This window comes from Lolium perenne, chromosome 3 (genome assembly GCF_019359855.2).
Source record: "Lolium perenne isolate Kyuss_39 chromosome 3, Kyuss_2.0, whole genome shotgun sequence".
Taxonomy (NCBI): domain Eukaryota; kingdom Viridiplantae; phylum Streptophyta; class Magnoliopsida; order Poales; family Poaceae; genus Lolium; species Lolium perenne.
This window is the reverse complement of record NC_067246.2, coordinates 278,635,871-278,651,008: the sequence shown is the minus strand read 5'-3', so window position 1 is coordinate 278,651,008 and position 15,138 is coordinate 278,635,871. Positions and strand designations below refer to the sequence as shown.

Below are 15,138 nucleotides of genomic sequence, written 5' to 3'. Positions count from 1 at the left end.
ATGGTTCTTGCTGCAACCAGTCCATGGTTGCTTCGGATCTTGCTTGGCATGTTCTTGCAGCAACCGATCGATGATTGCTTTGCGGATCTTGCACGGCTTAGGCTCTGTAGATTTTAGATTTGGTTTTCTGCAGTACCTATATGATTACCTGCTGCGATCTTGCTTGCTATATGCAAGCAGTCCATGTTTGCTTCGGATCTTGATTGGCATGTGTCTTGCTGCAACCCGACGAAGATTGCTGAGGATCTTGCTTTGATAATGCTCTGTAGAATTTAGATCTGGTTTAATGTATTCACTATATGATTACCAGCTGCCGATCTTTCTTGCTGTATCCAAACAATCAATTAGTGATGCGGATCTTGACTCGCGTGGGTCTCGCTGCAACCAGTCCATGATTGTTGGGGATTTTACTTGGCTTGGGCTGTAGATTGTACATCTAGTTTACTTGCAGTCCATATATTTTTAGCTGCTACAGATCTTTCTTGCTGCAACTAGTACATAATATGATTACCTGCTGCGGATCTTGCTTGGTACAGATCTTTACCAAGGCATGCCCTTTTATATTTCGTCGATGAACATTTATATTGCCCTTTTATCCTGTGTTGATGAAACTTCTCCCAAACAAAGTTTGGGAGCCACATTTATCTGTACATGCCTACAGCTTTTTACGTGTACATGTCTATTGTTGTATTAAGGGATATGTCTAATGATTATAACCTGTTATCTTCTTAGGTAATACTATCAAGGTCTGACCTACTTCAAGGAGCAAGGTGAACCAGGTGATTGTTGATCCACATGAACCTATGTTGCTTGGTTCTTTAATTGCATCCATATGTTGTATCTGCTTGTCACTAATTGTTATTCTTTTCGTACAAGCACATATCCAACCCATCAACATCGGCATGGCAAAGACTGGGAAGAAGCAGCTGGCTGGTATGCGGCTTCATCCTAACATCATTGTGTCTAATTGATGCTTTTAATCGGGTCTTGGGGTTTTTGGCTCTGTCAATATTTACTGTACCCTAGGATTAAATGAAACTAAAAGTTGAAAATTGCTATGATTAAACAATTTACCTTAGTTGTTCGAGTTGGCTTGCTTCTATGCATTTCAACCATCAATCTAATGGTTACATATTTTTCTCATACATGTAAAGAAGCGCCCCTCACCGAGATAGAGAAGGACAGGGCTAGGACAATGATGCGGAACAACCGTGTCTTACAATCCTGGGTCTCCCATTTGTAGTGTCAATTTTTAGGAAGTCACATGGTGGTCGAGGTGGAGGTCGTTCCACACTTTCAAATGATGAGTCATCTGCCATAACACAAGGCGAGAGCTCAGATTATCATCCGAGCAATGACCAATTGGTTGACCAGGAGGATGGGGAGGGTGCAGGGAGTCGAGGGGGCCACATTGAGAAGGTGCATTCTGCTTATCATCTTTGGAGCGCTGGCATTATTTGTATCTGTTTTCTTATTTCTGTTTTGCTATAACCTGTGATGTAATGCCATTTTGTTTTGCTATTTTTGCGAGGCATTGAAGGATCCCAAGAGTAGAAAGAAAAAGGCTTCTATTAGAAAGACAAGCCCAGGGAGGAGCAGTAAGAGGTTGCAAAAGGAACAAAGTTCAATGCCTCCTGTTAGAGTGTTTCTTGATGCTCCGGAGGGGGAAAGAGGCATCCGGAACCTGTTGCTGAAGTTCCTTCCAAAAGAGTCACCAGGAGGACATCAAGTGAAGCGTCTGCAACCAACAATGAAGATACTCCGCCCGCAACAATCGCGAAGCTCACCGCAGATTGATGAAAGGATCGATGAAGCAAGCACTGTTCGCAGGGACACAGGTCCTACTGCATCTGATGTCATGGTCCATCAGCACTTTGATTCTGATGGTTTTCTTGATCCTGAGGATGATGAAGGCAAGTTTTTGTTGGACAGCTGTCCACACTATCTCTTGCCTTTTTGTTTATCTTTATCAACTCATTTGGTTGTGGGTGCTGCTTTCTGACATGATCTTTGTATGTATGCTATTCAGGTGGAACCACTGCTGCAGGTGGCCGTAAAAGGAAGGGCACCGGGCTGGAGCGGATTTGCAAGGGGATGGGAGTCAAGCTTACCATTGAGATTCCTCCAGGGCTGAAACGTCCTGAGAAGCCTTTGCCTGCTGCCAAGTTTACATCGGAGGGTGGAATGCTTGCAAGAGGCCAGATGCCGCTCCTTCCGCATTTCAAGTTGTACAAGAGGGATGAGAATTTGTTGGCCGACTTCGTTGGAAAGATGGGGGTAATCTTCTTCATCACCAGTTCATTTGTTAGATGATAGGAGTGCTTGCTTGATTGTTCATAGTTCATGATAACTAACCTCGTCCTTGCCCTTGTTTGCTTTGTAGGCAAATTTCAACATGGACACGAGTCGGAAGACATCCAAGGCTTGCTATGACGTCTGCGGAAAGTGTCGAAGAACAGGCGCTACATCCTGAAAAGGGACTACTTCGACAAAGGACCAGCAAATGAAGTCAGCATCAAGTCCCCTGTTCAGGATGTCTCGAGATGAAGAATGGGAAGCTCTAAGCGCTCTGTGGGTAACCCCAAGACACGGGGTATGTTCTTTGCTTCGATTTGCGGTCATTAGTGCTTGCATGGTAGACATGATGCTCATCGTTATAGTGTGCACATTGCTGAATATCATGATTGTGCCCTTCACAGAACACATGTACCAAGAACAAGGACGATCGTCTTTGCGGTCAAATTTGGCCAAAAGGCGGCTCTCGTAGCTATCTTTGCTCATCTGTATGCAAGCTGTAAGAACACTCTTACAGAATTTCCTTTTGCATCTTACTCTTGTCTCCACAAGCTTATGTTACGATTCTTGGTGAACATCATTTCCCGAGGGAGGAGCGCAGAGGTGAAGAGCTAGATGCGATCGACATCTTTAAGGCGGCCCATCACGGCCAAGAAGGATGGTTTCTCTGAGGAAGCTCTAGCTGCAATAGTAAGTGACTTGTTCATTTCACTTTTGTGAACCATTCTTGGACCTGCGCGTTTCTGAATTGATGAATCTTTTGGAAATGGATCTCCAGGCTGATATGGAAGGCTGAGATGGCTATTCCTGTGCCGAGAAGGTGCACCGCCAAGGTCTGCGATCGCTGTTGTTGCAAAGGTTCTTAGCAAGGAAGCCAAGCACAGCACTTTCTGAAGAATGCTTTGGACTTGACCCAGTTCCTTGTCAAGCTCAACAAGCCACCGCAGCTGCTTTGTATCGGCGCATGTTCATGACCTGGAAGCACGGTGAAGAGGTCCCAGGAGGAAGCTGAACAGATGAAGCGGCGGTTTGCTGCCATCATGGAAGAAGGCTGCTGCCCGGAAAAGGAGAAGCAAGCGGCAAATGAAGCCGCACAAGCTCGAGCGTGACAAGGACTACATGGAGCTCCTCAAGCGGACTGAGGAAAGTGATAGGAGGCTTGCTCACATGATGTCCATCTTCGGAGCATCTGCGAATTAGCTCCTGCTGCTGGTCGTATCCCTTTTTGTGTCCCGCCATGGAACTTGGTCATATCCTGGCAGCGTGACAATAACTTCTTACCGTGAATCTGTGAACTTCTTACGTGAATCTGTGAACTTCTTACCGTGAATCTGTGAACTTTCTTGGCATGTTGGTGAATCTGTGAACCTGGTCATTCTCACTTGTCACTCTGTTTGTGAAATTTGCAGATTTGAAATGTTGTCTTTTATATTTTGCTGTTGAATTTCCTAATTTAATATATGCACTGTTGGGCTATTGTGGGCTCTTAAAAGGCCAAGGCCCAAAGTAGCCTAGAAATATATGGGCTCTTAAAAGGCTAGAGCCCAACAAATAATTAATTGCATTTTCGAAAAATGGGAGTTGAAAAGGCCAAAAAAGGCCGAAGCCCAAAAAACTTGCAGGACCGTAAAAAGGCCAAAGCCCATAACTTTTATGGACCCAAAAAGGCCAAGGCCCAATATCTTTATGGACCCCAAAAAGGCTGTGGCCCAAAACCTCTGTGGACCCTATAAAGGCCTAGGCCCAAAATCTTAATGGACCCAAAAAGGCCAAGGCCCAAAACTGTAATGGGTCCTAAAAAGGCCACGGCCCAAAACTGTAATGGGTCCTAAAAAGGCCACGGCCCAAAACTGTAATGGGTCCTAAAAAGGCCACGGCCCAAAACTGTAATGGGTCCTAAAAAGGCCACGGCCCAATGGAAATTGGCCCAGGCCCAGTAAGTACAGCAGCTAAAAAGGCCGTTGAAAAAAAAAAAGCTAAAAAGGCCGAGGTAATTGGGCCAGTTACGGGCCAAGGCCCAACAAAGCCGAAAAAAATAATCAGAACTAATGGGCTCAGCCCATATAAGGAGCTGAATGGACCGGGCTGAATTCAAATAACGACGTTTCTAATTCGTCACAATTTTGCCACGTCGGATTGCCACGCTGGACTCGGGGGCAGGTGCCCATGACGTTTTGGGAACGTCATGCAGTCAGTGACATTTTAAAATGTCACAAAGCTCTACGACGTTTTCAAGTGGAACGTCTTAAGCACTCACTGCTGACTCCCAGCTTTCGACGTTTTGAAAGTTGTCACAATAACGTCACAAGTAGCCATTAGTGACGTTTCAGTGACACCTTTATTTCGTCAACTTATGGCAGATTTCTTGTAGTGTTATGTTGTGTCCGAGCGGTCTGGAAACTATAAGGTCACACACTTAAGGTGAACATAACTCATTCAGATATGATCTGAGTGAAATCAAGCCCACACTGGTCTCAGAGTGGTACTAGCATAAGAGTTTTAGTCGAATAGAATTTCTGTGGTACTTGGTTTATGGTTTGATGAGACCACAAGTGTAGGACGATCAGGAGAACGTTTATATAAGTTGGAACCCATGATCGAAGAGTTATAGTAGTTGCGCAATTCCAAGTGTTGGAAACCCTAGGCCTAATGATTTCTGATCGGATCTAGCAATATGTGTCCTACCGTTCTCGACAAAGAGTTTGTGGAATTCGTGATGTCCTGTTTGTGAGATTTGACGACGGGATTGCACTACCCTGATGCACTTCATTGAATTTCTAACATGCGCGCCTAGTGGTAAACCCATGATCTAAGCCCTCAGCATGATCCTTGTGTTGTGCGTAGGAAAATTTTAGTTTCTCATAGTGTACCATGCATGTCGCAGTACCCAACAAGTGTGTTGGTTCAGAGAAGCAAAAATCCAGACTTTTCTTGCAGATAATAGCATAAGTTTGTTGATAGTGTGATTTGTGATATATATGCCTGATGAGAGATAATCTAGACTTTGTTTGGAGATGGTAGCATGACTTTGCAGATAGTATGATCTGTGATACCTATGTCTGATGCATGTTGCTAAGTTTCTGTGAACAAGATACCTTAAAACGAAGAGTCATTGAGTATTCTCTTCTTTTTTTTAAAAAGTTACCTTCACATGTTTAACAGTAACATGTTGGAGAATGCTGGTGGAGTGGTGGAGGTTTGATCTCTTTACTCGACCAGCACCTGAACAGCGAACTCCCACTAACAATGTAGGATTTAGTTGGCAAAGATGCCAAGTTCCAACAGTTCAGCAATTAAACGAGGGTCTATTTTTTAAATGCTTGATCATGACGTATTGGTTGAATGTTTAACAGGCCTCAAAATCATAATTGTTCCGTCGATTGGATCGGTTTAACAAAAAAGAAGTCCCCAACAACCTAAGCAACGGGAAGTTTAATATAGTTGCTATCCTATTCCTGGAACTTAACAATAATTTCCTCATTTGGCAACTAATACTAAATGTTGCTTTTCTACTAGATGACTAAAAGATATGTAACACATTGCGGCCTTAATTGATGAATATATGCTCGTGACACAATCAATTTGGAACCAACTTGTTTTCTTCTTTCTTTCTTTCTACCCTTTTTCTGGAAGAAGCCCACAGAAAGCATGCAGGATTCTTCTTGACAGGTTGTGCAAAATCAAAACATTTCCTTCCACGCACACAGAATTTTGTGGAGAAGCTGTTGCATTTATGCTCCACTCAAGTGCATGATATCACTTGATGGTTGAACAGTACCAAACAGGTTTGTTGTACAATTGAGCATCAGAATTAGACCTTGTGCATGAATCAATACAGCAATTCCTCGCTAGTGTTCTTGCAGAAAGATACATTGGAGATGACATGATCATCTGTCGGACTGCTGCTTTCCTAAGCTTACTAGGCAGCGCCAGCTTGCCACAATGTAACTGTGCTCGGTGTAGTAAACATGTGCTCACTTATTTTACCCGTTTAATTTCAAAATCATTGCAAGGAAAAATGGAAAGACCACTCCAAAGTACTAAACAGAACTGCATGATTGCGTTTCCATGCGATTCAGAAGTACTAAACAGAACTGCATGTCACATAACTCTTTCCTCTGTGAACTCATAAACACAAAAGGAAGCCATTCCTGGCTCATGATCCATGTCCCATACAAAAAAAGGCGATTTTTTTTCCTAGTGAAAGAGACGAGGTCCTAGAAGTGCAAGAGTAAAATAGCCATCATGCATATTTGCATGAGTGGTCGTTGTGGCATCTTATAAAACTCTCAATTATTTTTACCAATACGGTTTTAAAGAGAATTTATATGTCTCTAAAAATATAGCGTTTGATTACATGGACAAAATACAAGAAACACATAATAAAACTGAATCCTCTTCAAGAATTGGACTCATTTGGTAAGAGTTGGGCTTGTTGCACTATTGCAGTGACGACTCAAGATGATGTGGAGAGATCTAAGATCAAAGACTGACTCTTACTTTGGTGATGCCCTTAAGACTCTCTACATTACTCCTAAGATGCAAGATAATAACTAAGCCGTTCGGTGACTGAGGATAAATGTATGTATGTAAACATTTCGATCATAGTAAATATAAAATATGAAGAAAAAAAATTCAGAATTACACTCGGAGTAAAATACAAAGAAATCTAGCCCTTTTGTAAGGAAGTCAAATATAGAAAAAAAAAACTGAAAAAACAAACATTTTTCTGAATTACACTCAGAGTAAAATACAAAGAAACCTAGCCCTTTTGTAAGGAAGTTAAATAGGAAGCCATAAAACATTAATTGGCATTCTTATAGCTTATGGTATCCCTACTGAGTAGGGGTACCATTTGGTTCTCTCTTAGATGACATGCAAAATAAATAAATATGAGAGCTTACTCGTTGGTGCTTCCGTTACGAGCGAGCTAGAAGTAAGTATGGATTTGTGGAGAAATGAAGCTTTTATTACCTTGATTTGATCTTATGCATTGAGAATGCATATATTCTATCAAGTTTTTGTTCGTATGAGGATGCTAAAATTTGAACTATCCAAATTTAACGTCCATTGTATACATCCATCAAGAACAACTTCAAAAATGTGTACTTTTTGAGGTCAGCCAAAAGAAATTAGCCAAGCCTTTGACTTGCACTGTAATATTTGGATAGTGGAGATACAGAAAATTATTAATTGGGATCGGTCGATAAATTATTAATTGGGACCGGTTTAGACAAATGGAGGGCGATCTCACTCAAAGAAGGATTTTCTTTAAAAAAAAGTGCAAAAATCAAAAAAAAACACATGAATTTTCTTTTTTTTACGAAAAAAACTAGATGTAGTCAATGTTTTGTCCTATGATTGCATTCAGATTTTTTCCAGGATTTTTTGAAAAAAAATCAAAAGTACTTCTGATTTTTAAGGTATAAGGCTCCCTGGAGGCGCCTCTATGTCTGAAGTTTGCTCTCCCGTCACCCATTATTTCTTCACTTGATTGCTGGATTCTCTAGCCGATCGGGCGTACGGCCTGTGGTGGCCAAGGCAGAGGCTCTGGTCTACAACAGCAGCCGATCCGGTACCGGCGGGCGGGCCCCGGACTCAGTCCCCTCACCTACCCAAAGATGGCAATATTCAATCTAGCGTCAGCCATATCACTGGTTCAGTACACGCAGATGTTCTACTCTCACTTTCTCACTCTCTCTGAACAAAAAATACCAGGAGCGAAGACTTTTTTGCAAGGCCGGCAGTTAATACGGCCTTTCGCCTCACTTCCTACCGTTGCTCCGTTGAAGTGAAGCCAATTTTTTAATCCAATCAAGTCACCGCCATAAAGATCCACGTCGAGATTTACCACCACAGCACCATGGTTTCACCCACCAAGGTACACTAGCGAGAGACAGATACAAGAGGAAGAAGAAGAAATTCACAAGGGAAATGATTAAGAAAGAACACTAGACAGAAGGGAAGCGCAAAATGTAAAAGGGCGAGTGAGAAATCAGGGGGAAAGAAAAAGTAGGGTGTTGGAAACTCCAAGCCAGCTGAGCAGAGCGTTATAAAGCCGCAACTTGTTCCCTTCTTCCTCCTCCCCATCTCCACACTCGCTCGTCGGTCTCGCCGGATCATCATCATCCCCCGGAGCTCAGTTCTTTCTTCCTCTCTCTCTTTCTGAACACACACCTCACCTACGAGGGAGGCTACGGTAGCCCACAACTCCGTTGCGGCGCCCTCTGTCTCTCTCTCTCTCTAGCCTCCCCGTCCGTCCTGCCCCATTACTCCCTCCCTCCGCCATAAAGGAAGAATAGAGCAGAGAGGTGGAAGCAGAGCCGAGAACACGGCGGCAGGGCAGAGAGTCAAGTGTCTTCCAGCTCTGCTGCGACTGTACCACCCGGGCGGCGCGGCCACCATCACGCCCCTAGCTAGCTAGCTACCTCTCCGAGCAGCAGCAGCAGCAGCGGCGAACAGAGCGCTACAACAACGAAGCCCACTCCTGCTTCGATTCAATAGCACAGTAAATTCCGTGGCCTCCCATCCCCCGTTACAGCACCCCTGCATTCACTGCTCATCACTCCGCCCGCGATCTCCAAATCTTTTTTCTCCCCGCGGGAAAAAGGTTGGTGTTTCAGCCCTCGTGTTTTTATATATATTCCTGCCTCGGTTCCTTCCTTCCTCTCTGTATTGGTCGTAGCGTTTGTGCTGTTCTGGATCTTGATCCAACGTGCTTTTTCTGCTTCTGCTTCCGTCCGTACAGAGCACAGCCCAGCACAGCCAGAGTGTGGGAGAGAAGGAGGATGGTGCCGCGCGAGCATGGCGGGGAGGAGTCCATCGTGGCAGCCGGCAACGGCAAGGAGGAGGAGGTCGGGGTGATGGGGGTCAGCGGCGCCGCCGACGGCGACGACGAGGAGCAGCACGGTGGAGGCAAGTTCAGCGTCACCAGCTTCCTCTGGCACGGTGGCTCCGTCTGGGACGCATGGTTCAGCTGCGCATCCAACCAGGTACTGATGAAGAACACTACAGCAGAGTGCCGTACTCAAGAACGAACAAGCAAGAGAGCATCTTTCGATCGATCAGAGACATGGTGATGATTATTGGTGGTTAACCCATGGATTCTTGTTCGTTGCAGGTCGCCCAGGTGCTCCTGACGCTGCCCTACTCCTTCTCGCAGTTGGGCATGGTCTCGGGCATCGTCCTGCAGCTCTTCTACGGCTTCCTCGGCAGCTGGACCGCCTACCTCATCAGCGTCCTCTACGTCGAGTACCGCTCCCGCAAGGAGAAGGAGGGGGTCAGCTTCAAGAACCACGTTATCCAGGTAAACCGTCTCAGCTGCCATTACAGGCCGTGCCGTCCTCGTCTCTCTTATCCTGTCTCCCTCCTCTTCTTCATCCTCCTCATCGTCTCGTCTCCTCGCTAACGGATTTCGGTTTCCTCTTATCCTGCTTTATCAAACGAACACGCCTTTCTTTCCGTCACTGTCGATCCATCCTTTGCTGCGAAAAATGCTCGCCTTTCTGCTGAAAATGGCCCTAGCTGCTTCATGCAATCTTCTCCGTCTCCGCTGAGCTCTCAGCTCTCCTAGTATAGTTGCTTTGCTTATGAATGCGGCTGCCTTATAATTTTAGAGTTCCTTAACCCTTCCATTTTTAGCTCCCGGTAATTATGGTTACTAATCGTGTATTTGTACTACTCCTGATTAATGTTGAGGAATTAAAAGCTGTGCGTGATGTTGACCAGTGGTTCGAGGTGCTTGATGGGCTGCTGGGCCCGTACTGGAAGGCGGCCGGCCTCGCCTTCAACTGCACGTTCCTGCTCTTCGGCACCGTCATCCAGCTCATCGCCTGCGCCAGGTTCGTCCGTCGGTCAATATCATCTTCTTCCTCACTCACACACCCACCCATCGCTCTCGTCGCACCGATCGCGCCTACCCCTGCACTGCACATGAAGCAGGCGTATATATGTCTTGAGCTGTGGTTTCTGACATGATTTCTGATTACTGTTGTTGTTCAGTAACATCTACTACATCAACGACCGGCTGGACAAGCGGACATGGACGTACATCTTCGGCGCCTGCTGCGCCACCACCGTCTTCATCCCCTCCTTCCACAACTACCGGATCTGGTCCTTCCTGGGGCTCGGCATGACCACCTACACCGCCTGGTACCTCACCATCGCCGCGCTCGTCAACGGCCAGGTCGAGGGCGTCGCGCACACCGGGCCCAAGAAGCTCGTGCTCTACTTCACCGGAGCCACCAACATCCTCTACACCTTCGGAGGCCACGCAGTCACTGTGTAAGCGACTGCACTTATCTTTTTTCTTTCTGAAATGCAGCTTGATTAAGCTTCAGTACATACAGTAAGCTGTTACTTATGTTCAGTAAGTGAACAGAATTACCCTGAGGAAAGAAAAATAGAAATGTAGTGAGCTTTTCACCCTGGAAGGCCGCTGCAGCTTTTGCCTGGCGATGGGGAGGACATGTCTGGATTGGAAATCTGGTTCTGGTTTCCATTCCAACGGTCCCCCATCCCTCCCTCACTCCATCTGGTCCATGCTAGTACTTGCAGCACCACCACACTAGCAACAGTCTAACTTAATCAATCTTAATCTTAATTTAACATGATTGTAGGTAGTAGCTTTGCATCTAGCTAGCCTCATGGGGCACAGATCCAAACGTATAAAAACCTTGATAGGCTGTGCGTGTGCGTGGTGGGAACCAGCCTTGGTTACCTCCATAAGCCAGTCAGTCCCACGGATCGTCCATAAAAATGCTGCTAAAAGCTTGATGGTGCTCTCATGTGCGGTGATGCATCCAAAAGGTCCCTTCTACCAGTACTAGCTAGCAAGCTAGCACACATGATACAGTCTAGTTATTAGATAAAAAGAATTGTGATGCATATTAGATTGGCCACTATGCATTACAATAGACCGCTATATTCCCATTGCTTCATGTGCCGTTGATTAATCTGTTGATTGGAGATACTCTATTGTTTTGCTGCTTGCTTATTAGTAGGCATGATTAGCCTGAGGCCATGCGGAAGGAGGAGCTAGCAGTTTCAGTGCGGTGTTCAAACACCCTGCAGGGCTCTACTCTAGTGGGCGCCGTTGGGCTGGAGATTTCGAGGATTTTTATAGTATCTCCCAGCTTCAGCGATTAGGGCATTACTATTTAGTATTTAAGTACTTGCGCTAGTGGCGAGAAACTGGAATGGTGTTGTGGTCAAAGAAAACGACGGGCCCTGGTTTCACTGAATTCAGCTAGTGCAGGGTTCACATCAAGATATGCAATTCCATCCTAGTAGGATCGGGACGTGTATGGTGTGACATATATATCATCTCTTGATGATTCCGTTTATCTTGCCGTCAGGCTAGCCTAGCACAGGAAAGTTTTAGCTTAGTGGGGTGAAAGGGGACGCAAACCTACCTTGGGAATTCTGCATCCTTAAAGAAGAAGGTGAATTCCAGCTGTTCTGGGCAGGCAAATTCCAAGTCCAGCTCGGTGGTTACTGCAGTTTTGGAGTGGAGTGACATGATTATATATGCGATCTTGCAGTTAGCTGTGGCGGAGTTTGCAGGCGATTAGTATAATTTGCAACGGACTTATTTGGCCGTATTTGTCGGGTCCTCTGTATTATTTGACCGGAGGATCGAGCTTAGCATGTGTTGGTGAAAGCTCGCAAGATTCCTCCTGCCGCCGAGATCTTTGCAGCTTATGATCATCAAAATTGCTGCATCATTGGCTCACATGTGCAGAGGCCGTTTTGTCCGTTAATATTTCCCTTGATACTGAAAACTATATAATCGTAGAATTTCATTTAATTTCGTGGAGCCGCAATGCAATGCAATGCAATTATGTATCAATGTGTGCAAGGAACATTTGTGCTGATGAAATGTTTGACTGGTGTGCAGTGAGATCATGCACGCGATGTGGAAACCCGCCAAGTTCAAGTACATCTACCTGCTGGCGACGCTGTACGTGTTCACGCTGACGCTGCCGTCGGCGTCGGCCATGTACTGGGCGTACGGCGACCAGCTCCTCACCCACGCCAACGCGTTCGCGCTGCTGCCCAAGACGGCGTGGCGGGATGCGGCGGTGGTGCTGATGCTGATCCACCAGTTCATCACCTTCGGCTTCGCGTGCACCCCGCTCTACTTCGTGTGGGAGAAGGTGATCGGGATGCACGACACCAAGAGCCTGTGCCTGCGCGCCCTCGCCAGGCTCCCCATCGTCGTCCCCATCTGGTTCCTCGCCATCATCTTCCCCTTCTTCGGGCCCATCAACTCCGCCGTCGGCGCCCTCCTCGTCAGCTTCACCGTCTACATCATCCCCTCCCTCGCGCACATACTCACCTACCGCACCGCCTCCGCCCGCGCCGTAAGCTTTCTTCATCTCCCATCTCGTCCTTGCATTTTGCATCGATCATCACTACATTTGCTTGCATTGCATGTTTTTATTTCTTTGAATTGCCTACATCACAACATACTAAATGGCAGGTAGCATGCATGATCTGCATTGATGCTTGATGCGGCCGTGCTCCTAATTTCTTTCAGATTACTGTAGGGGTGTAGTACCACAGCTTTTTCTTTGTTTATCCGACCAGCTTAACCAATGATTGCCACTAGTAGGATTATTGAGCCGTGCAATTGCCAGCTGCTTCCGTTCCATGCATGGTCCGGTTCTCAGTTCATCCCCTCGCTCTAGCACCAGTACCATGGATACATCCATGGTCCATCACGCATCAACAGTGACCCGACTGGAATGGAACACGCCCAAGGGGAGGCCAAGGCAATAGAATAGACAGTGGAGATCCATGCACGTAGTACCACATGCACTGTGTGTTGACTGCACCAGCCGGCCCCCTACCTCCTCTTTCCAAGATAAGCAATGGGCAATGGTGGGCGAGTCCCCCAATCATTTGATCCAGCCAACGACCACATTAATCCGCCCGACAACGACATGGATCCTCGATCCCTCTCCCATTTGCTTGCTTGCTGCAACCTCCCCCTCCGTCCGTTCGCCCGTCGCTACGGCATGGCAATTCGCCCGTAGCGGTTAGCCAGTTAAGCCATCGTCGATGGTGCCAGTTCTTCTCCTGGCTTAGTACCACCCTACAAATGGTCCATCCCGTTGGTGAAATAGTAGTAGTAGTAGCGAGCTAACTGGTCCCCCGCCGCACAGCACAGGAGCACAGGGGCAAGATACAAACCGTCCGTCGTGCCGATGATGGGTCGCCGGGATAGCAACCGTTGACATGGATCTCCTCCTCATAGTCGTCTAACAGTTGCTGATGCTTCGTGACATACTGATACTGTCACGAGCCGCCGCCGGTCGCCGTCGCGGCGTTGGCCCGGCGCGTCTGGACTCTGCCTGGCTGGGGCTATTCACGCGGGTGACAGCATGAGGCGAAGGGCGCCGTCGCTGGAGACGGAGACGTCCATAGAGATTTTTGTGTTGCGGGTCGCTGCCGGGTCCCTTTCCCTCTCTCTCGATTCCTCGTTTTTCTTCATCTTCTTCCAGCTTTGCAAAAAGGAAATAAATCGGATGTGCCTGTTGTACGGCGAATCTAACATACACGCACACCATTTATTTCGTGCGACAGTCTGCATAACATCACCATCCTGCTGTGCATATTGGTTTTTCCTTTCTTTCTGACGAGCTTCCTTTTTCTGAATGCAACGAACAGAACGCAGCGGAGAAGCCACCGTTCTTCCTGCCGAGCTGGACGGCGATGTTCATGATCAACGCCTTCATCGTGGTGTGGGTGCTGGTGGTCGGCTTCGGGCTCGGCGGCTGGGCCAGCATGGTCAACTTCGTGCGGCAGATCGACACCTTCGGCCTCTTCGCCAAGTGCTACCAGTGCCCCAAGCCGGCCGTCATCGCCGCAGCGCCGTCGCAGCACTAGGTCGATCGTCGCGTGCATGCCACCGAAGGGGACGAAGCAAAGGAGCTTGATCTTCCCCTCTCCCGGCACAGCACGGCGCAACAACACCAGTAATGTCGCTAGGTTTTGGTCGCCTTGTAATATACAAGCCTAGGGTGTCAGTGAGTCACACCACAGTAGAACAGGGCGCTTCCTGGGGTCGGTCCCTAGGACCTCGCCCCGGCCCGTCAGCCAGTTGCTTCCCCCACCCCCGATCGATCCGTTGGTAATGTTTGTGTTTGGCTTGCTCCTCCGATATGAGTATATGTGATGGTCGTCGATCATGGCTTATAAGACTTGCAGCTCATGTGAGATTTCATATGATGATGATATTAACATATCATGTAGGGTTCACTCTCTTGGTCGTGTTCTCCTTCATTCTCCGCTGGAGCTTGATCCATGTTGTGTTGTGTAGCGCTAGGGAGTGAGTAATTGTAATGCACTGTTGATTCCTCCTGCTAGCTAAAGGCAGAGCACGGAGGCCTTTGTTTATGGCCTCCGCTTTGGATGTTCCTCGGTGTAAATGTGGCGACTCCTCGCTGTTGGCGGCACCCCTTTTGGCCCGTGCTTGCTGCCTTTAGGCCAGGCGATCGATCAAGATCTTCTAGGAGAAATTTTGAAAGGGGCGTAAAGATACGGGGGAAAGATTGTGTGCTCGGTAATGAATGAATGAATGGCGTAGTGCGTTGGTCGGCGCGGGACATGATGGCGCGCACAAGTGAAGTCGCTTGTGAGGCTGAAACGCTCGAGATTTCTAAAGATGGGGCGGGGAGACCGCTGGCTTTGCGATTTGCATAGTGACACCGCGTCACACGGACGACGGCGACGACGACCCTGATTACCGGCCCGTCTTATCATACCATACTCGTACTACACGCCGGTGGGTGAGCTTCACTTTCAAGGATTGGACTCCACTCCACTACTGTTCGTACG

At 47.2% G+C, this 15,138-nt stretch overlaps 1 protein-coding gene across 1 annotated transcript; it reads left to right on the top strand.

Moving 5' to 3' along the window:
• Positions 1–8,316: 8,316 nt before the first annotated feature.
• LOC127344394 (auxin transporter-like protein 1) lies at positions 8,317–14,563 on the top strand. Its single transcript, XM_051370659.2, has 7 exons — positions 8,317–8,905; positions 9,044–9,287; positions 9,416–9,601; positions 10,024–10,136; positions 10,297–10,578; positions 12,194–12,659; positions 13,969–14,563. The coding sequence occupies exons 2-7, from the start codon at positions 9,084–9,086 to the stop codon at positions 14,185–14,187; spliced, it is 1,470 nt and encodes a 489-aa protein (XP_051226619.1). The 5' UTR covers positions 8,317–8,905; positions 9,044–9,083; the 3' UTR covers positions 14,188–14,563.
• The last annotated feature ends 575 nt before the right edge of the window (positions 14,564–15,138 follow it).

Coding starts and splice junctions, on each gene's coding strand:
- LOC127344394 (XM_051370659.2), top strand. CDS start 9,084: ATGGTGCCGCGCGAGCATGGCGGGGAGGAGTCCATCGTGGCAGCCGGC. Junction 9,602..10,023: donor TCAAGAACCACGTTATCCAG/GTAAACCGTCTC, acceptor GATGTTGACCAG/TGGTTCGAGGTGCTTGATGG. Junction 12,660..13,968: donor GCACCGCCTCCGCCCGCGCC/GTAAGCTTTCTT, acceptor TGCAACGAACAG/AACGCAGCGGAGAAGCCACC.